Source organism: Mustela nivalis, assembly GCF_964662115.1.
Source record: "Mustela nivalis genome assembly, chromosome: 13".
Lineage (NCBI taxonomy): Eukaryota > Metazoa > Chordata > Mammalia > Carnivora > Mustelidae > Mustela > Mustela nivalis.
In genome coordinates, this window is record NC_139032.1 from 5932192 (window position 1) to 5954906 (window position 22715).

At 45.1% G+C, this 22715-nt stretch overlaps 1 protein-coding gene across 2 annotated transcripts; it reads left to right on the top strand.

The window, feature by feature from the left end:
- Positions 1-1901: 1901 nt before the first annotated feature.
- AK3 (adenylate kinase 3) lies at positions 1902-20843 on the top strand. Of its 2 annotated transcripts, XR_014301584.1 has the most exons (6): positions 1918-2214; positions 11227-11346; positions 12320-12492; positions 13024-13142; positions 18153-19275; positions 19333-20843. XR_014301584.1 is itself a non-coding variant. In XM_082694350.1 (5 exons), exons 1-5 carry the CDS (start codon positions 2064-2066, stop codon positions 18271-18273), a joined length of 684 nt encoding a protein of 227 aa, XP_082550476.1. In that variant the 5' UTR covers positions 1902-2063; the 3' UTR covers positions 18274-20843. The 2 variants fall into 2 exon arrangements, 1 of the variants encoding a protein (XP_082550476.1); XM_082694350.1 differs by having other exon boundaries at positions 1902-2214; positions 18153-20843.
- The last annotated feature ends 1872 nt before the right edge of the window (positions 20844-22715 follow it).

Sequence of the window (22715 nt, forward strand, 5' to 3'; positions counted from 1 at the left end):
TGGAGCAAGGGAACCAGTCCCAGGAATGCCTATGTATGGCGAAAGGACTACGGGAGGCCCAGCAGCCAGGAGACTGCCCACACTGTGCCACTTACTTACTCATTCATAATCGGCGAACTTTAGCAAAGCTGCAGTTAGCTGACAGCTTTGCAGGGCCTGCTGATGTGACCACAACACTCAGCTTTTCCTTCCCGGATAGGATGATTCTTCAGCTCTTTTGTCTAACTGCTTTTTTTTTTCCTAAGACAAATTATCCCAGGATTTTCATTCAGGGCTCTTTTGCAGCTAAACAGTTACAGGTCCCCAGCTTTGGGGATTAGTCGCCCTTTCTCTACACTTTCAGGTTTCCTAGTATTTCACAATTTGTACCTGCCCAGACTTCTGTCTTTTGTTAGTCCTGTTTCGTCAATTTTCCAATCCTTTCATGTCTGTCCTTCTTCTTTACATAATCCCTTCCTCTGATTTCCTTGGGTTATTTTTCATGTCCTTTTTCTAACTCCATGAATTGAATGTTTAATTTATTTGTTTGCATTCTCTCTTAATCACGAATGTTACAAGCTATAACATTTCTTTTTTTATGTAGATATTTATTTATTTGCAAGAGAGCAAGATAGAGCACACCAGTGAGCATGAGGGGGCAGGAAGCAGAATCCCTGTTGATCCCAACTCTGGACTTGATCCCAGGACACTGAGATCATGACCTGAGCCCGAAGCAGACAGACGCTCACCTGACTGAGCCACCCAGGTGCCCCAAATCCATTACATTTCTAAGTAGGGCGACTTCTACCCATTAAATCCCCCCCATCTGGTCACTGAGTTCAGATACACTTACCCTGTAGCTGGCACTGTACTCTACACACAGTGTTCTTACATCCCAGCCTAATCTTCCATGCCCACTTTACAGATGAAATACGCACTCAGATGTCTGTCTTGTTGCGCCTGCCTGGCTCGGTCAAAAGAGCACGTGATTCTTGATCTCAGGGTCGTGAGTTCAAGCCCCATGCTGTGTGTAGAGATTACTAAATAATAATAATAATAATGATATTAATTAATTTTTTTAAAAAATGTCTGTGTTGTGTTAGTACTATTCCGGGGACATCTGAACATTCCGTTGGAAGGGATCCCCCAGCCTGTGCCCCTCTCCTCTATCTCCGGTTTCAATACTCAGAGCAAATCCCAGTTCTTCCACGGAGAGCTGAGTCAAGCACTGACCGCCTGATCGGAAACTGCCTCCCTCCAGCCTTGCACACGTTGCTCTATTTTGCCCAGAGCACTGCCCCAAACGATCCTGTTCATCTGTTTTGTTTCCTCGCGAGGATCTGCCTCCACGTCCGAACGGTCCGCGGCGCGCCGGCAGGAGTCGCCCGGTGGGATCCGCGCGGTGGCCGAGCGCAGACCGCGCCGCGGGCGCAGGAGCCCGCCCCGGCCGACTCCGCCGAGAGAGACGGCGGCAGCCCCTTGGGAGTCGGCGAGCGCGACCCCGGCTGCAGCCGCGGTGCCCTCCTGTGACAGGCAACGCCCGCGGCCGCTCACGGCGGCTCGACACGGATTCCAACGTCCCTCACAAGCCCGCGAGCGAGCGAGGACGGGAGGTCGCCCCGCAGCCCGGGGGGAGGAGGGCGCGGCCTGGGGACCCGGGACCGGCGCCGAGGGGGACGCAGGGCTTGCGAGCGGCACGCGGGAGCGCCTGGGCAGGTCCGACCCGAGGGAGGGCGGGGGAAGGGAACGAAGGAGGCCTCCGGGGCCCGCGGCCAAGACGCGCGAGCGCACGCGGAGGGGCGCGGGAGGAGGCGCCGGAGGAGGCGCGGAGAGGCGCAGGCGCGGCGGGCGCGGGCGGGGCGCGGGCGGGGCGCGGGCGGGGGGCGCGGGGCCGGCCGGGGCGGGCGGGGCGGCCGCGGGGGCCGTGGCCTCACTTCCGGGAGCGCCGGGGCGCCGCGCCCGCCTCCCGCGCGCTGCGCAGCCCGCCGGCCGGCCCCGCGCCCGCAGCCGCACCTCGCAGCCCGGCGAGCGCGCAGCCAGGCCGGAGTCCCCCGCGCGCGCGGCCCGGGCCGCTCCCTCCCGCCATGGGGGCGTCCGCGCGGCTCCTGCGCGCGGTGATCATGGGGGCGCCGGGCTCGGGCAAGGGCACCGTGTCGTCGCGCATCACCAAACACTTCGCGCTGAAGCACCTCTCCAGCGGGGACCTGCTCCGGGACAACATGCTCCGGGGCACAGGTGGGAGCCGGGGCCGGAGGGGTGGCGGGGCGCCGTCGCCCGGGCCGGGGTTTGCGGGTCTGGGGAAAGTGGGGCCCCGGGATGCGGTCCGGGGATGCGGGGTCCGGGGTGCGCGTTCCCGGAGGCGGGTCCAGGGATGCGGAGGCGGGATCCCCCTCCGGCCGCCCAGGGGAGAGATCTTAGGCAGCCGAGCCATTGCGCCCCGAAAGCTCCAGGCTCCGGGGCAGCTTTGGGCGCGTCACTGGGGGAAAAGACAGAGAGTTAGGACGCGTTCGAAGTTCAGAGTTCAGAGTCAACTGCTGGGCTGCGTTTGAGAGGCGCGTCCCGGTCCAGTCGCTCTGCTCCCTGAGGATCTGTAGCCTGTGCTCCACGTGCCCTTTCACCTGGAGAGCTGAAGTTTGACCCGAAGGGTTGCGCTTCCTTTAGCTTTGTTTAAACGCTGGGGTTTTCTGGATCCACCCATTCTTCCATAATCTGAAGGCCGGCTATTTGTGCTCGCTGCAATCACAAAATTGGCCTAGAACTTTGATACCCCAGAGATTTCTTAGGAAAACTATTCTTGTGCATAGTTCTCTGAAAGACTGTTTTATTTCTTTTTTTTTTCTTTTTTTCTTTTTAAGATTTTATTTATTTACTTGAGAGAGAGCGAGCATGAGAGGGGACACGAGCAGGGAGCCCCATGCGGGACTCGATCTCAGGACTCCAGGATCATGACCTGAGCTAAAGGCAGCCGCTCAACCAGTGGAGCCAGCCAGGCCCCCGACTGTTTCCTTTCTCATGCCAAATAAATTCTTAAAACTCAGCACCAAATCCAGTCAACGAACTCTGTACTTTACAATGGATGAATTTTATGTTAAGCAAATTATATGTTAAGAAAGCTGGTTTTATTTTTTTTTTAATTTTCTAATAATGATTTTTAAATATGTTTTTATTTTTTATTTTTTTTTTTTAAAGATTTTATTTATTTACTTGAGAGAGAGACAGTGAGAGAGAGCATGAACGAGGAGAAGGTCAGAGGGAGAAGCAGACTCCCCATGGAGCTGGGAGTCCCATGCGGGACTCGATCCTGGGACTCCAGGATCATGACCCGAGCCGAAGGCAGTCGTCCAACCAACTGAGCCACCCAGGCGTCCCTAAAATATGTTTTTAAAGTAATTCTTACACCCAGCGTGGGGCTTGAACTCACAACAGGGAGATCTGAGATCAAGAGTTTCACACTTACTGTCTGAGCCATTTGTGTACACACACACACGTATCTCGCCCTTATTTTATGCAGTATGCAGTCATACTATGTATGTTTTCTGCACCAGCATATTTTCACTTTGTATCTAGGATATTTTTCCACCTCAGAACTTAAAAATCCTTTGCATCCTGTTCATGGTTGTATAGGCATCTGTTTGCTGAATCTAGATCATTTCTAGGTGGGGTTTTTGTCTGTTTTAAAATACAAGGGAGAAAAAGAACCACCTCAGTGGTTTTAATTTGTCTCTTGGAGTTCTTTCAATCCGCACGGCACAGCACGGCGCAGGGCACGGAGTCTAGCAAATGAGTGCTTTTATTTTTCTCTTCTAACATTGATCTTTTAAGAAACATACAGTATACACTGTATGTTTATACATAGTGTATACACAGTATACACTGTCTTCTGTGGTCAGTTAACACTTCTTCAGAAGGTTAAATTGTTTGGCCTGCTTGCTAAATGTTCTTGATGCAACATTCTTAAGTAGTTTGGTAACAGTAAACAGCCTCCAGCCTGGCACCTGGTGGGGGTAAGTTTATCCAAAGTAGGAAGACTTAAAGAATGCCTAAGAGAGTCTCTGAAAAATAACTGAGCAGTGAGGTATCACTGTGTGGTTAAAGAACACTTTTTTTTTTTTTTTAAGATTTTATTTATTTGACCGAGAGAGATCATAAGTAGGCAGAGAGGCAGGCAGGGGGGCGGGGAAGCAGGCTCCCTGCTGAGCAGAGAGCCTGATATGGGACTTGATTCCAGGACCCTGAGATCAGGACCTGCGCCTGAGCCAGAGGCTTAACCCACTGAGCCACCCAGGCGCCCCTAAGGAACACTTTTAGCAGGAAGTTCAGGTTCCATTGATTTGTGAAAACATAAAGCATTTTTTTTCTTAGTTTTATTTTTTCAGTGTTCCAAGATTCATTGTTTATGCACCACACCCAGTGCTCCCCGCGACCCAGGCGATACCTGCCCTCCTTAATACCCACCACCAGGCTCACCCAAGCATTTTTAAAAATTAAATTAAAAGCCCATGACGTGAACTTCTTTCAAAATTAAGAAACAATGCCCTGTTTATCCTTAATATCCCCAGACAGGCCCACTGTTCTCTTTCTGACTCCAGGTGGAGAAGCGAAGACTAGAGGGTCGGAGGGCAGCATCCCTTGGCAAGAAGTCGAGCTCGCCTCAGCCTCAGGCGCCTGCTCCTTCTCTAAAAGGTCTTTAAAAACAGCAGTTCTTTAACAAAGAAAACAAAGTAGAGCTTGGGGAGATATCAGAAGATTGTTATTACAGATGTTCTGTATCTCAGGACTAAGAATATATTCTCAATAAATATTTTTCTCTTCTAACATTTTTCTCTTGTTTTTTTTTTTTTTTTGTTGTTGTTGTTGTTCTTTTGTTCTTTTGTTTTGTTTTGTTTTTTAGTGGAATTGGATATTTCCCACAGGATCAGAGCCGAAAAAGCATTGTAGTCTTTTATTAAAAAATACTCTTTCATGTTTTTTTTTTTTTTTAAAGATTTTATTTATTTATTTGACGGAGAGAGATCACAAGCAGACAGAGAAGCAGGCAGAGAGAGAGATAGAGGGAAGCAGGCTCCCCGCTGAGCAGAGAGCCCGATGCGGGACTCGATCCCAGGACCCCGAGATCATGACCTGAGCCGAAGGCAGCGGCTTAATCCACTGAGCCACCCAGGCGCCCCTCATGTTTTTTGATAGTAAAAGTAAAGTATATTTATTATAAAGGTAGAAAAACATGTCGTGAGAATTAAAATCCTCATAATTCCACCACTGGGAGACGGTAACAGTTAACCCTTTAGTCCCTTAGATGCTTTTTTCTTTGCTTCTCTCTGTTGCATTTGTATGTATTTGCAAAATTGCTGCATTCTGAATGATTGTTTGTGTACCTTTTTTGTCACTTATTGTGAGCATGGCCACACGTCATGAGGCAGTCATAAAAATGATATTTAATTTTTTTATTTGTATATTTTTTAAAGATTTTATTTATTTATTTATTTGACAGAGAGAGTAAGCATTGGCACAAGCGGGTGTAAGGCACAGGCAGAGGGAGATGGAGAAGCGGATTTCCCGCTGAGCAGGGAGCCTGATGCGGGGCTCGATCTCAGAACCCTGGGATCGCAACCTTACCCCAAGGCAGAAGCTTCACTGACTGAGTCGCCCAGGTGCCCCCAAAATGATACTTAATTTTAACGTTTTCCCCTCATTGGACATTTATGTTGTTAACCATTCTTTGCTATAATAAATACTGTTATGACCGTCTTTATTCATCAACACTTGGCAGCATCCCTGCTTACTTCCTTCCAATATGAAATCCTGAGTGTGGCATTTCTGTAAACGTGGTCCTGTCAAATAGGGTTGGTGAAGGAGGCACTAGCTTACTCTCCAGCCTCTGTTTCATGACGGTGCTATGTTTTATAACCTAGAGCTGTATTTTAGAGCTAAAGTTTAAAAATCAACCCAGAGGATGTGACAAAGACACTGGACATAGGAGGCCATCTGTTGGCAGGACCAGACATGGAGTCATGGTGACAGGCACGAACCCGGAGTCAAGAGGCTGGAGCCTGACTCTTAAGACATTAGGCCAGCCTGCTGGTTTAAAGGTGAGCATCTGAGTGCAGGAGGGGTTGAAGAACTCGCTCATTTGTAAACAGCAGTTACCCCAAGATAGGGGTGAACACCTGGGTCCCCTCGAGCACCAGTTAGACACTTTGCTGATGCAGTGTTGACGGTCGGGAGATCATTTTTGGTGGGCACAGTTGTTTAATCTCTTTATTTCAAAGGCTATTTGAAAAGCAGTGAACGCACCAAGCCTTCATTTTATGAACATCAGAATTTGTGAGTTTGAAAAGCTCAGTTGCTTTTGGACTGGTAATGGTCTGGCTGTGGCAGAAATCGTGAGGTTGCTGTGGGATTGCCCAAAGTTTGAGAAACTGCCTGTGGTTTAGCGCTTCTCAGAGACGGAACCCTGCACTAGATAGCTGATCCTTTCAAATGTCCTCTGCTCATCTGTACGTTGGGGAAGGTGAACTCAGTAGATGATAGTCAAAGTCTCTGTCAGCTCCCAGGATTCCCTAATAAAACTTGTATTATATACACCTGTGCAGCATAGGCCCCCCTAATGGTTTTGACAGTAGGGCCAATTATTTTCATAAAGGCAAAAAACCCCCAAAGCCTAATTTATAAGAAGCAGTATATTTACATGGTTTGGAATTCCAAAAATTTAAAAGAGCATTTAGTGAAAAATCCTTCTAGAGCTATTTCATGTGTATACAACCAAATGCTAACCTGTTCTTTCCTGTTTTTCTCTTACATAAATGACAGCAAACTGTCATACTGTATTGTTCCTTTCATAATAGTGCTTTTTGTAAGGATTGCCTCATTTTTAATAGGTTCATTGAGATCTAATTCATATACCATCTATTTTGCCCATTTGAAGTTTACAATTTATTGGACTTTAATATATGCCCAGAGTTGTAGAACCATTACAACGGTCAATTTTAGAACATTTTCCTTACCCCCTAAAGAAACCTCATATCCATTTGTAGTCACTCCTGTCTCCCCTGCACTCCCAATCTGAGCCCCTGGCAGCCCCAGTCTACTTTCTGCTTCTATTGATTTGCTTCTTCTGAACATTTCAGATGAATGGACTCGTGCAGTATGTGGTCGGTCTCTTGTGTCTGGTTCTTTTCACTTAGCTTGACATTTTCAAGGTTCACCCGTGTTGTAGTGTGTGTTGGTTCTCCGTCCATTTTATTGCTGAGTAGTATTTCATCAAATAGATGTAGCAGATTTTATTTATCCATTCATAAGTTGGTGGACTTGTTTTCAAGTTCATACTCTTTGTAACATATATCAGTACTTCATTTCTTTGTATGGCTGAGTGGTATAATTTTGTCTAGATATTTCACATTTTATTTATATATTCCTCACTTGGCAGACATTTGAGTTTCCACTTTTCGGCTCTTGTGTACAAGTTTTTGTGTACATGTCTTTTAATTTGTCTTGGATGTGTGTGTGTGTGTGTGTGTGTGTGTGTCTGTACATGTATACCCTTGGCATAACATGCAGTTGCTAGGTAAGGTGGTACCTCTTTTTAACATTTTTGAAAACTGCCACAGTATTTTTCCAATTTGGCTACATCATTGAAAACTCTACCAGCAACAGAGAGGAGTTTCCATTTCTTAACATTCTTGCCTATTCTTGTTATTATCTGTCTCTTTGATTATAGTCATCCTGGTGAGTGTGAAATGGGATCTCATTGTGATTTCCATTTGTATTTCCTTAATGACTAGTCAGGTTGAGCATCTTTCCGTGGGCTTATTGGCCTTTGGTATATCTGCTTTTTGCATTCAGATCCTTTGCCTGCTCTTAAAAATGGGTTTTTATTATGTAAGGGTTATGTCTTTTATTGTTGTAAGAATTCTTTAGATACTCTAAATACAAGTTCCTTATCAGATAAAGAATTTACAAACATTTTCTTCCATTCCGTGGATTGTCTTTTCACTTTTGTGGTGTTCTTTGTGTGTGTGTTTTTTTTTTAAATTATTTTTATTAACATATAATGTATTATTTGCCCCTGGGTTACAGGTCTGTGAATTGTCAGGCTTACACATTTCCTAACACTCACCGTAGCACATGTTCTTTGTGGTTTTTAATTATAATGAATGCAGTTCATCTATTTTTTCTTTGGTTGATTGTGCTTTTGGCCTCGTGTCTAAGAAACCATTGCCTGATGAACAGTCATGAGGAGTTATGCCTATGTTCTCTTTTAAGAGTTTTGTAGTTTTAGCTCTTACCCTAAGATCTGTGATTGATACTAATTTTTACATACAGAGTGAGGTTGAGGTCCAGCTTTTTTCCTCTCTTGTCTGGATACCCAGCTGTCCCAGCACTACTTGTTGAAAAGAGTGTTCTTTCCCCTACTGAATTGTCTCGGTATCCTCGCTGAAAACCAGTCGATGGTAAATGTAAGGGGTTGGTTCTGGAGTTTCAATTCTCTTCATTAATCTGTGCATCTACTGTTACCCCAGCACTGCGCATTCTTGACTGATGTTTTGAAATCCAAAGCATGTGTCCTCCAACTTTGTTCTTTTTCAAGATTGTTTCAGCTGTTCTGGGTCCCTTACTTTGTCATATGACTTTTAGGAGCAGTTTCTCAGTTTCTGCAAAGACACCAGCTGGGATTTTGATAGGTTTGCTTTAAATCTGTTAGTAATTTTTGGAGACTATTTCCATCTTATTATTTATTTAACTATTTTATTTATTTATTTGTCTGAGAGAGAGGGAGAGCGTACAAGCAGGGGGAGCAGCAGGCAGAGGCAGAGGGAGAAGCACACTGCCCACTGAGCAAGGAGCCCAACGCAGGGACTGGATTCCAGGACCCTGGGATCAATCAGGACCTGAGCTGAATGCAGGTGCTTAACTGACTGAGCTACCCAGATGTCCCAAAACTACTTCCATCTTTTTTTTTTTTTTTTTTTAGATTTATTTATTTGACAGATATCACAAGTGAGCAGAGAGGCAGGCAGAGAGAGTGGGGGAAGCAGACTCCCTAATGAGCAGAGATTCCAGGACTCCAAGATCATGACCTGAGCTGAAGGCAGAGGCTTTAACCCACTGAGCCACCCAGGCACCCTGACTACTTCCATCTTAATATTAATTTTTCTAATACATGAATATGAGATGTTTCTCCATGTAGTTAGGTCTTTAATTTCTTTCAACAATGTTGGAGTTTTCAGATGGCCCATTTTACACTTCTTTTTAAAAATATGTTGCTAAGGGGCGCCTGGGTGGCTCAGTGGGTTAAGCCGCTGCCTTCGGCTCAGATCATGATCTCAGGGTCCTGGGATCAAGTCCCGCATCGGGCTCTCTGCTCAGCAGGGAGCCTGCTTCCCTCTCTCTCTCTGCCTGCCTCTCCATCTACTTGTGATTTCTCTCTGTCAAATAAATAAATAAAAAATCTTTAAAAAAAAATATGTTGCTAAGATTTTTATTTTTATATTCTGATGTAGTTGTAAATGGAATTGTTTTCTTAATTTTATTTTTCAGACTGTTCAAAGCTAAATTTTTTGTCTATTGATTTTGTGTCCTACAACTTTGCTGAACTTCGGTTCAGGTCATGATCTCTCAGGGTCTTGGGATTAAGCCCCGCATGTGGCTCTCTGCTTAGCAGGGAGCCTGCTTCCTCCTCTCTCTCTCTCTCTCTGCCTGCCTCTCCCCCTACTTAAAACCTCTTTCTATCAAATAAATAAATAAAATTTTTAAAAAAAATTTTAAAAAACAGAAAAAAGAAGAAAGGGTGTTAAGATCTTCAAAAGTAGCAGTAGTAGGGCAAAAGCAAGACCAATTTAGATTATTTATTTATTTATTTTAAAGATTTTATTTATTTATTTTACAGAGAGAGAGAGAGAGAGAGAGATCACAAGTAGGCAGAGAGGCAGGCAGAGAGAGGGGGAAGCAGGCTCCCCGCTGAGCAGAGAGCCCAATGCGGGGCTCCGTCCTAGGACCCCGAGATCATGACCCGAGCCAAAGGCATCGGCTTAACCCACTGAGCCACCCAGGCGCCCCCAATTTAGATAATTTAAATGTCCAACAGTCCCGCTGTGATAATGTTTTATATATCAAACTTGGGTATATGTTGATGGAGTGTTATATAGTTGACCAAAAATGACTATATAAAATCACTGAAAAATATTTACAAAATAATGCTAAATGAAGAAAAGGACATAAAACTGTACATACATTGGGACGCCTGGGTGGCTCAGTTGGTTGGACGACTGCCTTTGGCTCAGGTCATGATCCTGGAGTCCCGGGATCGAGTCCCGCATGGGGCTCCCAGCTCCATGGGGAGTCTGCTTCTCTCTCTGACCGTCTCCTCGCTCATGTTCTCTCTCACTGTCTCTCTCTCAAATAAATAAATAAAATCTTAAAAAAAAAAAATAAAAAAAAAAACAAAAAAAACCTGTACATACACCAGGAGCGCCAGGCTGGCTCAGTTGGTAGATGTGCAACTTTTGACCTTGGGGTTGAGAGTTCAAGCCCCACATTGGGTGTGGAGCTTACTTAAAACAACAAAACAACAACAACCCTATGTATACATAGATTACAATAGTATCACAATTCCTAATGAATACAGTTTAAATAGTTTGGTGAAAACTGATGAACAAATCAAAATATTGTTGGGTAAGAATGACATCAGATTGTGGGTAATACTTTTAGACTGTCCTTTAAATCTTTTCCAGGGCGTTCAGTAAAACGTCCTATGAAGACTGTGCTAATCTGGCTCAAAACTAAATTATGTGACAGCTGCGTCTGTTTTAGAGGATTAGAAGAATCTCTACAGTAACATGATAGCCAGCACTTACACTGAGCCACTTATAAATCATGACTAATTCAGGTCCTTACTTAAAAAGAAAATAATTTCTAGTATCCTGTACATTTTTTCTGATTAGAAAATTTACCAAAATACAAAAATAGTGCAGATAGATTAAAAAAATCACTTCTGTCACACAGAGGTGACGGCTGTTAACCCGGTGTCAGTAGCTTTCTATAATTTTTTCTGTCTCTCCATTTGCATTTACATCTTTTTATAAATTGGGAATTTGAAATAGGTATAGATCGTTTCGTAACTTCTGTTTTTATCATAAAAGTTGACAATGCACGTTTCTGTGTGATGGTGGCGTCCGGAGGTCCTCTCCCGGCCCGGAGTAGGCTGAGACGAGGACACTTGCTGATAGTGCTTCCCTCCCTCTTCTGCTGTAGAAATTGGTGTGTTAGCCAAGACGTTCATTGACCAAGGGAAGCTCATCCCAGATGACGTCATGACTCGGCTGGCCCTTCATGAGCTGAAGAGACTCACGCAGCACAGCTGGCTGTTGGACGGTAAGTGGTGTCAGAGCATTTCAGCCGGCGGGATGACGCGTGTGGGCAGAGCAAGGGCATCTCGTGGCGACAGACACCCATCTGGTGGCTGGGGGGGCCCGAGTGCCACCATTCACCACCCTGAGGCCTCGGGCCAGTCGCCTTCTCTGGGCCTGCTTCTTCCTCTGAAGCAAAAGGCAGCCGTGGACCGCAGCATTCCTACACTCCCTCCAGCTGTGATTTGATCTTTCCCCCTCCTCGGAGAATGTTTTATGAGGAGGGAGAAGGAAGGGTGGCAAGTAATTAGCAGTCTGCTGTCAACTTTCCCCAGCCAGAGCTGTGCTGGGATCCTTGAGAAGAGGTTGATTTTTAGTTTTTGGAGAGAGAAGTATTAGTTTAAAGGAATTGGCTCACAGGATGGAGGAGGCTGACAGATCCCGAGATCTTTAGGACGAGTGTGCAAGCCGGAGGCCCAGAAAACCGCTGGGTGGTCAGTCAGGCTCCAGTCTGAAGACCGGCGGGCTTGAGACCCAGGTGGAGCTGGCTTCCGTTTGAGTCTGAAGTGGGAAAAGCCTCAGACTTTTGAGTATCTCAGCTCAGAGCAGTCAGACAGAGGAACTCCGCCCTTACGGGGGGAGGGTCGCCCCTTCTGGTCTGTCCAGGCCTTCCCCGGCTTAGGGGAGGCCCACCCACATCAGGGAGAACAATCTGCTTTACTCCATCTCCTGATTTAAATGTCACTCTCACCTAAAAACAGCCTCACGGACAGACCCCAAATAATGTCTGACCAGTATCCAGGCATCCCACGGGTCCAGTCAAGTCGATGCATAAAATTAACCACCATCATAGCTGCCCTACAGCTCTGATCCGCCTGCCCCGTATTCCTGCTTTTTTTCAGATTGTTCATCATTCATTAATCCTCTTCCTCTCCCCACTCCCAACCTTCCTTTCCTCTTCTTCTTCTTCTCCTTCTTTTTTTCTTTAATTTGTAAAGGTTTTCCAAGGACACTTCCACAGGCAGAAGCCCTGGACAGAGCTTATCAGATAGACACAGTGATTAATCTGAACGTGCCCTTTGAGGTCATTAAGCAGCGTCTCACTGCGCGCTGGATCCATCCAGCCAGCGGCCGCGTCTACAACATCGAATTCAACCCTCCCAAAGCTGTGGTGAGTCACTGCATTGGCACAGACGGCCTCCGACTCCTCTTGCCCTCGTGGAGGTGTTAGGACATCTGCTCCGGGGGAATGTTCTCAGGTCCCGGGTGCGGTGGACCAGTCCGGGGCGCTCAGCTTGCTGATCCAGGAACCCGCGGGAACAATGGGGGTTTGTTACTCATTCGGAAGCATTTACGGACTTCCTACTCCATGCCGGGAAGTGTGCTAGGAGTGGGGGTGAGAAGGATTAGTGATGGCTGTGGCTCATGTAGGGGTTCCAGTTGGGATTCCCAGGCTTTCGCTGAGTCATCTTGTATACATCTGAGATTACCGAGAGGCTGCTTTTAGGAAGCTTTTTAACTCTGAGGACCGATACTGGCAAACAACTAGGCTCTCAGGACTCTGCGTCATGATGGTCTGTGTTTGGGTTTGGTTCTGTTTACTTAGAAGCACGCTTGTGTGCTTGGTGCCTGCAGAGGGATGTCTAAAAACACGCTTTGCAGATGAGATGTTTGATCCCAGCCTCTTGTAACTCCTGTTTAGGGCATCGATGACCTGACTGGGGAGCCTCTCATTCAGCGTGACGATGACAAGCCAGAGACAGTTGTCAAGAGACTGAAGGCTTATGAAGTCCAAACTCAGCCGGTCCTGGAATATTACCAGTGAGTTTGTCCTTTTCAGAGCTTCTCTTGCATGATGAAGCACTAAGTTAGGTTTCGATTATCCGTGCTTTAAAGCTGAAATGCGAAACATCAGAAGATCCAATTCAAATTGGTTTAAACAGTATGGGAAGCCTATTAGCTTATGTAACAGAGAATTCCAGAAGGTTGATGGGGCTTCAGTCACCACTAGGTTTGGTCAGAGTTTGGCCATACTTTGAGCTTTGCATTGGCTGTGTCCTTAGACTCCCTGCCGGGTTGCACAGAGCTGCCAGGAACAGGCTGGGGCTGTTTTTCATGGGGGGTCTGAGGGGTCAGCATTCCACCAAGTGAACAAAGCCCCACACGTCGACTCAAACCAGCCCCTGTGGGCAGGGAATACCTTGTACTGACTGTTGTAGGCCTAGGTTACTGTCCGTTCTGGAACCAGCTCCTGGTTGGGAGGGAATAGGCTGGTGGGTCACCCTCTGGAGTGGGAAGTCCCCCCAGAGTCTGCTGTTGGGTAGAGGGAGGGCTGCTGTGGATGGTGGGGAGGCAAGTCGGCTAGTGCCCGCCACCCTTGACGTTGGAGGCACAGAAGCCTCAAGTGGCAGCCCAGCCTCACATCCTTTATTTGACTAATAGTCTTTAGAACTTGTATTTGAACCCCATTTTGTCTGCTTATTTCCCACAACAAATACGGGAATGATGGTGAATCATTCTTTGGCTCAGTGCAGTCTGCCTGCTCCGTCTTGACCTCTGTTCACGGAGGAGGGACTGCATGCCCTTTCCCTTCAGAACATTCACTAACTCAACAGTGATTCTGTGTCAAGACAGCCCAGTGCTGTGGCTGGAGCAGGTCTTGGATCCTGACTGCCCAAGGTCACGTCCCAGTTCATTGTTGGTCAACTCGGTCTTAACCTCTTGCTTAACTGGGGGTAAGGCTAGAGGGTCGGAAGAGTGTGTTCTTAGGAGTGGCTCCTGGAACTGGTCTGATGTGGAGTGAACGCTGTGTCGTTAGCTGCTACCGGTGCTGGTGTGATGGGTACACATGCCGTGACCTCTGCAGCCATCGCCTCCAGACTGCTCTAGAGTAGTACTTTCTAGACAGTGAAATTATAAGGAAGTTGGCAGTTCACGTTCTCCAGTGGCTGCTACTATGCATCTGTGGTTTCTGTAACGAGCTTGGCTCTGCAGGTGACCAGCTGTGTGTGTGGCCCTGGGCACGGTCTTCATTCAACCTTTGTGCCACAGTTTCGTCATGTGAGCAGAATTAAACAGTTCCTCCTGTATAGGGCTGTAAAGGGGATGGAGAGAATCCACGTAAAGGCTTACCGCAGCCCCAGTACCAGTAAGTCACTCGGTGGTGGCTGCTGTTCTATCTACTCTGCGGACACGGGTCCACACGGGTCAAGGCCAGGCCCCAGGAAATTGCACCTCACGCCCCAGGGTGAGGCAGAGAGCTGGGTAAATCGTAGTTTCCACGCCATGGGCTCTGTGCTTCTATCAGTCAGGAGCCTCATTCACACTAACCTCAGCAAAGGGGAATTAATTCTAACTACAAAGTCCAAAGGTAGACTCTGGATCCAAGTGTTCAGAGGGCGTCCTCCGGCCTTGGTCACGGTCAGCTCCTTTTCCGTGCTGGCTTCCATCTCGGTGGCTGTCCCTGTGTGAGCCCCCAGCATCCCAGCTTGTCTCTTACCACTTCAGCTACTGAGCAGAAAAGAGGGCCTGTTTGCCAGGAAGAGTCTGGAGTCGGCACCCATCCCTCTGATCACGTCCATCTTGGAAGCCGGGGAGTGGGGAAGTTCCGCACGATCTCACAGGTCGATTTTGGTGAAGGTGTTGTTTCTCAAACACGGTTTTGTTACCTACTCGAAAGGAATCAGAAGGGAGAGTGCGTTGTTGCTGGGCCGATCCGAACAGTGCAAGGCTATTCGTAGAGGAAACCAGCTCACACCAGCTGAAATGGGGGTTGTTGCTCTCCAGGAGTGGGGAGGAGCGTTGGGAAGGCTGCCGAGAGGAAGCGTTATGATCCAGGTCCCTATCTTAGGAGATACCCTAGATTTTTTGTTTGTTTTTTAAGATTTTATTTGAGAAAGAGAGCACGAGCAGGGCGAGGGAAGGTCAGAGGGAGAAGCAGACTCCCCCGTGAGCAGGGAGCCTGAATGCAGGACTCGATCCCAGGACTCTGGGATCATGACCTGAACTGAAGGCAGACGCTTAACCGACTCAGCCACCCAGGCACCCCAGGAGAAACCCTAGTCTTTCCAGGCTTTCAGCTTTTGCTCCCTCTTGCCATGAATTGAAGTTTTCCTTCTAAACTCCGGCATGTAGAGCTAAGGCTGGGCTTACCCAAAAACTGAAAAGTGGTATTTGCAACAATTTCGGTGGTAGTCAGCATTGTTAGTTTAAAACATTTTAAGACATTTAGCATTTCAGCAGTGAGACAGAGTGATTAGGTCTGTGCTAACAAACAGCACGAGGTTGTTACTCTTATAGGGACCTGTAGGTGAGACTGGTTTTATTACAGAGAAATGAGAATGGCAGATGTCCATCCAGGGACAGCTTTCAGATTGGATAGGTTCCTGCACTTGTGCCCTCAGTAGTGTACTCCCCTGTGACTTTGCACTTCTATTTTAAACACTATATTCAAAAGAAACAAAAATAGGGTTTGGGTTTTTTGGGTTTGGGTTTGTTTTTTGTTTTTTGTTTGTTTTGTAATTTGAGTAATACGTTAGCAAATTGTTTAGCAAAATAAATCCTCCTGATAAGGAACATATTTAGAGGGAGAAGAAAGATCCCAGGTCCACCTATACAGCAGCAGCCCTGTAAATACATCGCATAGTCACCTTGCGATCTATTTTGTTTTCAGTGCATATCAAAGTTCTCAAAAATGGCAGCTTCTTGTGATTCCATGCTCTCAACTTGCTCAAAGGCTCTGTCAGTCTGGGTGAGACGCCACTTGTTTAAGAGCCGCTCCTGGCTCACTGGCGCCATCTGTGGGTCCGTGTTAAATCAGTATCACCTGCAGACCCTTTCCTTCAGTGGTAGTGCCATCCGATGACATGAAGTAAAGATCTTAGCCCCCGTTTGGAATATAGCCTCAAACGGACTCTTACTCAATTTGGGTGTGCCCTTCCAGACGTTCTCAGGGTTCACGGTCTCCTCCATGCCATTTGAAAGGTCCAAAACCCTTGTGCCTCCTGCAGGCATTTCCAGAGTCTCACACTTAGACCATGTGTTTCTTAGACTTGACCACACAACACATCTGGATCCAACAGTAAATCCTATCAGGGTGTAGATTTTCTCGGTTTGAGCTGAGACGTGATCTCGTAAAGCATTATGGTGCTTCTTTCCAGCTCGGGATTGTTCTTCAGAGAACAAAGTCAGTGATGAAATGGCATCTCTTTTTATACTCTATAAATTCTTCTTTATATAGATTCACTTCACATAGATGCAGTGGTGACCTATGGGCAAGCTCTGCTGGCCCTCGGAACATTCCACATGACGACTTCCTCATGGCTGGAGGATCACGGTTAAGTGACTCTTAACAGAAGATGATGATGTGAGGGGGGCCTCGCTGGCGCAGTGGGTGGAGCATCCACCACTCCTGATCTCAGGGTTCTGAGTTCAAACCCCACCCATCAGGTGGGGGAGGAGAGTTTTTTAAAAAAATGATAATGTGGATTTAGGGGTCTAGTAAGCACAGTCTGTGATCAGTAGAGAAAGGCATTGGCTTGCAATGGCAAAGCTAGATTTTAGTTTCACTTGTGTCCTTTGGCTTACGGAAATGGTCAGTTGCAAAATAGGACCGCTTACGGAGTGTGTGCTCAGTGTTTTAAATATAATAGCTCACATAATCCTTTCTAAAGCTCAGGTTCCTTATTTCATTGATAACACTGTATGTTTGAAAGTAAAGTAACAGCCCGGATCTCCAAACTGGTAGTCGGCTTCCAAACACGGGGCCCTAGGCTTTGTCTGCTTACCCACTTGCAAGACCACTTCCTAATACTTGATTATGCTTCCTGCTTTTTGCTTAGCTTTATTTTTTTCCTCTTTCTGATTTTGAGGGAAATGGCAATACAAACTGTTTTTATGGTGTCTCCTATTGTGTTTCTTCATTTTTCCCCAAGGCAGACGGGTCCGGGCTGCTGCCACACCAGCTGCAAATGTCTCTACCCCTGGGGGTACGGTGGTGAGCAGAATCAGAATCCCAGGGCTGCTTTTCAGAACACACTCTCCCTCCAGAGGTTCTGGCATTCCTCCTCCTGCTTGCCGTCCTCCCCCAGCTCACACACAGTGTCTTTAAGTGTGCCCGAGAGCACCCAAGGAACTCTGGTTTTTTCCCACAAACAGAATCAGTCTTTGCTCTGCAACCTTTCACTTGATTTTCAGAGGCTTCCCGGAGGACAAAAGCATTCCTCTATGATACCTTATAAAAATTGGAGAGATTAATTAAGAGATTAATTAATTAATTAAGACTTAATTTTAATTAACTCCCACTGTTGGGGTGTCTGGGTGACTCAGTCAGTTAAGCGTTTGACTCGGTTTTGGCTCAGGTCATGATCCCAGGGTCCTGGGACGGAGCTCTGCATCGGGCTCCCTGCTCCGCAGAGCCTGCTTCTCCCTCTCCCTCTGCCTGATGCTCTGCTTACTTGTGCTCTCTCTCTGTGTCAAATAAATAAGATCTTTAAAAATAAAAAATAAAAATTAGCACTCTTTAAAAAAATTAAAATAGAAAAGTATGGGTTTATGACAAGTATGTAATACAATGCTGCTTAGGGGCATGGCTTTGTTAGCAGTAACACCTTCAAATTTTTTGTTTCTGACATTTTTGCCTTGTCGGTCAAGTTAAACATTTGACTAATACTCTGTTTGATTTTGGAAGGATTCTAATACGACCCAAGATTTGAGTAGTTTCTCTGGGGGTTCGGGGGAAATCACTTTGAAAGAGCTCATCAGACAAAGTCAGACCTGTTTTTTTTTGTTTGTTTTTGTTGTTGTTTTGTTTTGTTGTTTTGTCATCTTTAGGAAAAAGGGTGTGTTGGAAACCTTCTCTGGAACAGAAACTGACAAGATCTGGCCTTATGTCTATGCTTTCCTACAAACAAAAGTTCCACAGATGAACCAGAAAGCATCAGTTACTCCATGAGGAAAAGTTCACATGACCAGTAAAACGAGCAGGGATTCCTCGCCTGTGCATTTAGAAGCTCCTTGTTCTGAGACTGGCATGTATGGATTCTTTGACAATTATACTAGTTTCACTTCCACTGATTTTATTCTGGAAACTAAGGATGTGCCAAATGAGTCTGATAACTAAGATACTTTTTTTTGTCTAGTGTGTTTTACCCAGATACCTTCTATTGGTGTGCAATTAAAAAAGCATCAGATGTCTTAACTTTGGAAAAATCTTCTAGAAGATAATTAAAAGAGCAATCAGTAGTAGTGTAACTTTTGTTCAAAAAAGTGGTTGATAAAATTTTTCTTATTTTTCTGGAAAAGCTAAAAAAAAATTTCACATCACTTGGTAAAGCATCTTATTAGAGAAATGTGTGTAGATTGATGCCAAAAAACCCAGCATTGTTAGCACTGTGGTACATGGTTTTGTGAGACACTATGTCTATCAAATTCTAGAAAACAACTAGATATGCAGATTAGCTTCAGGATCCAAATTCACTGCTGCCTTTACACTAAGAAACTTGTAAGCTTGGCCATATATACTGTATTTATTGTGTTGTTAAACCTTCAGTTTACTCAGAATTTTCAGTCTGCTATAAAATTATATTACATCAGCATATAGGAGAATTCTCAGGTTAAGAAATATGTGCTTTAGGATCTACTTGCCCATTTCTCTTTGTGATCACTGTGAAGATCTCATGAGTGATGAGTAACCAAGTACGAAAAGAAAAGAAAACCCACGGTCCTAAGTAAAGCAAGCACTCTTGGTCCTCAGAAGTAGAATCAGGCACGCCTGGGGAGAATTCCCTTGACACATAACTAATTAGTAAACAATCAGAATTAGTGAACTAATCAAATTAGTAGCAGTTAAAAGGATTTACTAATCCCATTGCTAATCAAAGCAGTGGACACCTGCTTGTGTCCCCACCACCTCAACTTCCGGCAGGGAGAGACCGCTGCCTGTGTGGTATGTCAGGTAGCCATTTAAAAGTGAAGATGATTTGCTCTCTTCGTGGGGCGACAAGGATGCCAGCTTCTGTCCTGTGGCCTGGTAAGAAGAGTGGGGCGAGGAGAGGTGGAGGAGAAACCCAACTGCATCTTCACTGGCCTATTTACTCTTCCTTGGTGCTAAAACCAGTGCAACGAGTCCTCGTTCAAGCTGTTAATAGCTGCCTTTGAACGTCTGGCGCACGTTATCCCGAGCACTTAAAATGAAATACCAGCAAGTGGTTATGTATTTTGTGGGGGGAAAACTTTTCTTTTGATTTTTAAAAATTTAATGTTGATCTTTCAGAAAGGACCAAGGCTTTAAAAAAGGATTATAGGACACCTTTAATTCTTTACAAAACTTTCTGTAATGCTTACTTGAATGTTAATGTGCTTTCTAAAACTGTTGTAAAACTAGTAAGCTCATGAATTACCCCTGGGTTACCAGGCATACATGAATATTAATATACTACAATAAAACTACCCTTGAGAATTGTGGGTGTTACTCTGTTCCCAGCATTCCACAGGGCCCATTCCTTCCCAGCCTCTGTTCTAATGCCCCAATGTCTCCCTGACTTCTGAACTGGTGACTGCTCTCTACTAACTGCTGTACAGCAGCACACAGGCTGGTTTCCTTCAAAGCTGTATCTCCTGTTAGAAGATTGCCAGCACACTGGCCTTAACACACGCAGATCTGAAAATCAACAAGAGGGGTAGAAGAACATGGCTTTGAAAATTAAAGACTTCTTCCCTGTGACCGTTCCCTCCCTACCCCCAAAACACGTCACCCAAAGTTATGCACATACACCTATTATTTTGGGTAATGCCTGCACTATTTTTTCCTTTAGTGAAGCAAATGAAAACTTATTTTATGCTTGACTGAGTTGTTCTCAGACCATTCTGATGAAGGCTGTCATTGCTGGGGGCTCATCCGGCTCAACGCCATCGTGATGATTTAGGTGCCACTTGGAAATCTGCTAGAGCTGAGTGCCATGGCTCGGTGGAGCCACCATCCTGGAAGGCTAAGGACAGTTCCTTAACCCTTTCCTACTTTCCAGAACACCACAGTTACTTTGGTACACTTTCCATAAACAGAAGGTGCTGTGGGAAATGGAAAACTAGCAGTACCATCCACAAATTTTCTTAATTTCGTTTGAAATAGATTTTCAAGTTTCTGAGCCACAGCCCACAGCTACTTCTCCCCCAGGTACTTACAATGGCATGCCCAGCAAACTATTTTGGACCCTCCAAGTTTGTGACAAAACTTACCTGTTAACAACAAATCATGGTAATTATAGACCGAAGGTTAAATTGCTGTAATACCTGCAACCAACAGCAAGAATAAATTTGTATTTTAAAACATGTTTAAAAGTTGTAGGGCACCTGGATGGCTCAGTTGGTTGAGCAGCTGCCTTCGGCTCAGGTCATGATCCCAGGGTCCTGGGATCGAACCCCACATGAGGCTCAGCAGAAAGCCTGCTTCTCCCTCTCCTTATGCCTGTTGCTCTACTTGTGCTGTCAAATAAATAAATAAAATCTTTCAAAACAAAACAAAAACATGTAAGATGTGTCTTCTCATCAACAAAAGAAATAGCTTTCTTAGTTTTGTGACTCAAGATTTTGATTTTGGAAGTTATTAGTTTAAAAATTTTAATACACAGTTAAAAGCCAATATGCTTTGTAGAGTGCATACCCCACTGTTTGGTGTTTGGTTTGGTTTTTTAACTTACTAATGACCAACAGTTTTTCCATAGATCTAGCACTGAGTAAAGTTAAACTGTTAACGCCAAATTGCACTTTGGCAGAATCAAATTGATTAACAAATTGATTTACCAAAGTAAATCAACTTGATGATGTTTCGTATTTTACCAAAGGACTCTTTGTAAATTATTTGAAAATAATCATGGTGTTTTAAGAAACCAGGGGAAAGATGCATATTTATCCCTCTAAATATGTTATCATTTTCATACTCAGAAAAAACTTCAAGTCTAATTCTTCAAGGCTTATGAGAATGGTTTTGACTTCATTATTAGATGCTAAGCAATTCATAATCAACATTTATTCATTTTTGTCACCATGCCCCCATCACCTTATGGAGTAAGCAAGCAAATACTTATTCCATGAGTCCGCTTCTTGGAGACCTGTGAAATGGTACACAGTATCTATTAGAGACAGGAAATGGATGCAAAGGATTTTAGGAATTTTTAAAATGTATATGATACAGTGATAAAGCTGAAATGAACAGTCTGACCTTAAATCTGACAAATACATCTCTGCCCCACATCAATTTAAGAACTGAAATACATGACGGATCTTGAGAACAGTATATTGACATCTTCTTTTTCTCTGAAAATGGCCCAAGGTTAAATTCAGGATCGCTCTGCCTAAACCCACAAACAATTTTTTCATCCTGCAAGTAAATCCACTTATTAAACCAGACTCATGTTCTTTGGACAGCCTATTAATTCACTTTTAAAATGGGAACAGGAATGTTAATCTAAAAGAACACCCAATTTTCCTATAGAGAAGTTACAGGACATTATGAGCTTATGCAGAACTGGTAAGAGCCCATTAATGGTGTAACTGGATGAGAATGTTGCCCATCTAACTTCTAGAGACTAATTTTAGATCAGTATTTTAAGATTTTATTTATTTGACACAGGGAGACACACAGAGAGAGGGAACACAAGCAGGGGGAGTGGGAGAGGGAGAAGCAGGCTTTCCGCTGAGCAGGGAGCCCTTTGCGGGGCTCGCTCCCAGGACCCCAGGATCATGACATGAATTGAAGGCAGACACCCAACGACTGAGCCACCAGACGCCCTGATTTTTAGATCAGAATTGTCTCCCCTCTCACAGATAAAATGACACCGAGTTAACAGGCAATAGATGAAGTGGTAGCTACTTAAAAAAAATCTTTTATTAGAAGATTAATTTTATCAAAAGAAATGGGAATCTTTGATGGCTACTCTGATGTCAAGGATGTTTCATTCATCTGTTGAGACATTTCATCTGTCTGGACAGCCCAGCAAAATTCAATCTGAAATATGAATTATCCCTTTGCTTAGTGTAAGATTCTTATTGTTTGTTAAGAAAAAGAAAAGAGACGGGGCACCTGGGTGGCTCAGTGGGTTAAAGCCTCTGGCTTTGGCTCGGGTCATGATCCCAGGGCCCTGGAATCAAGCCCTGCATTGGGCCCTCTGCTCAGCAGGGAGGCTGCTTCCTCCCCTCTCTCTCTCTCTCTGCCTGCCTCTCTGCCTACTTGTGATCTCTATCAAATGTCTATCAAATCTTTAAAAAAAAAAAACAACAGAAAAGAGGATATTTTTCTAAAAGGGATAGTTTAGTACCAAAGAAAAATAAACACAAATAAAAAGGATGTCAATTTACTGTTCTCAGTGCTAAAGTACTGCTAAATACATCAGAGTCTCT

Excerpts from the sequence above, each read along its gene's own strand:
- AK3 (XM_082694350.1), top strand. The coding sequence starts at position 2,064 with ATGGGGGCGTCCGCGCGGCTCCTGCGCGCGGTGATCATGGGGGCGCCG. Across the intron at positions 11,347-12,319 it reads GCACAGCTGGCTGTTGGACG|GTTTTCCAAGGACACTTCCA; the intron begins GTAAGTGGTGTC and ends TAATTTGTAAAG. Across the intron at positions 13,143-18,152 it reads CCGGTCCTGGAATATTACCA|GAAAAAGGGTGTGTTGGAAA; the intron begins GTGAGTTTGTCC and ends TGTCATCTTTAG.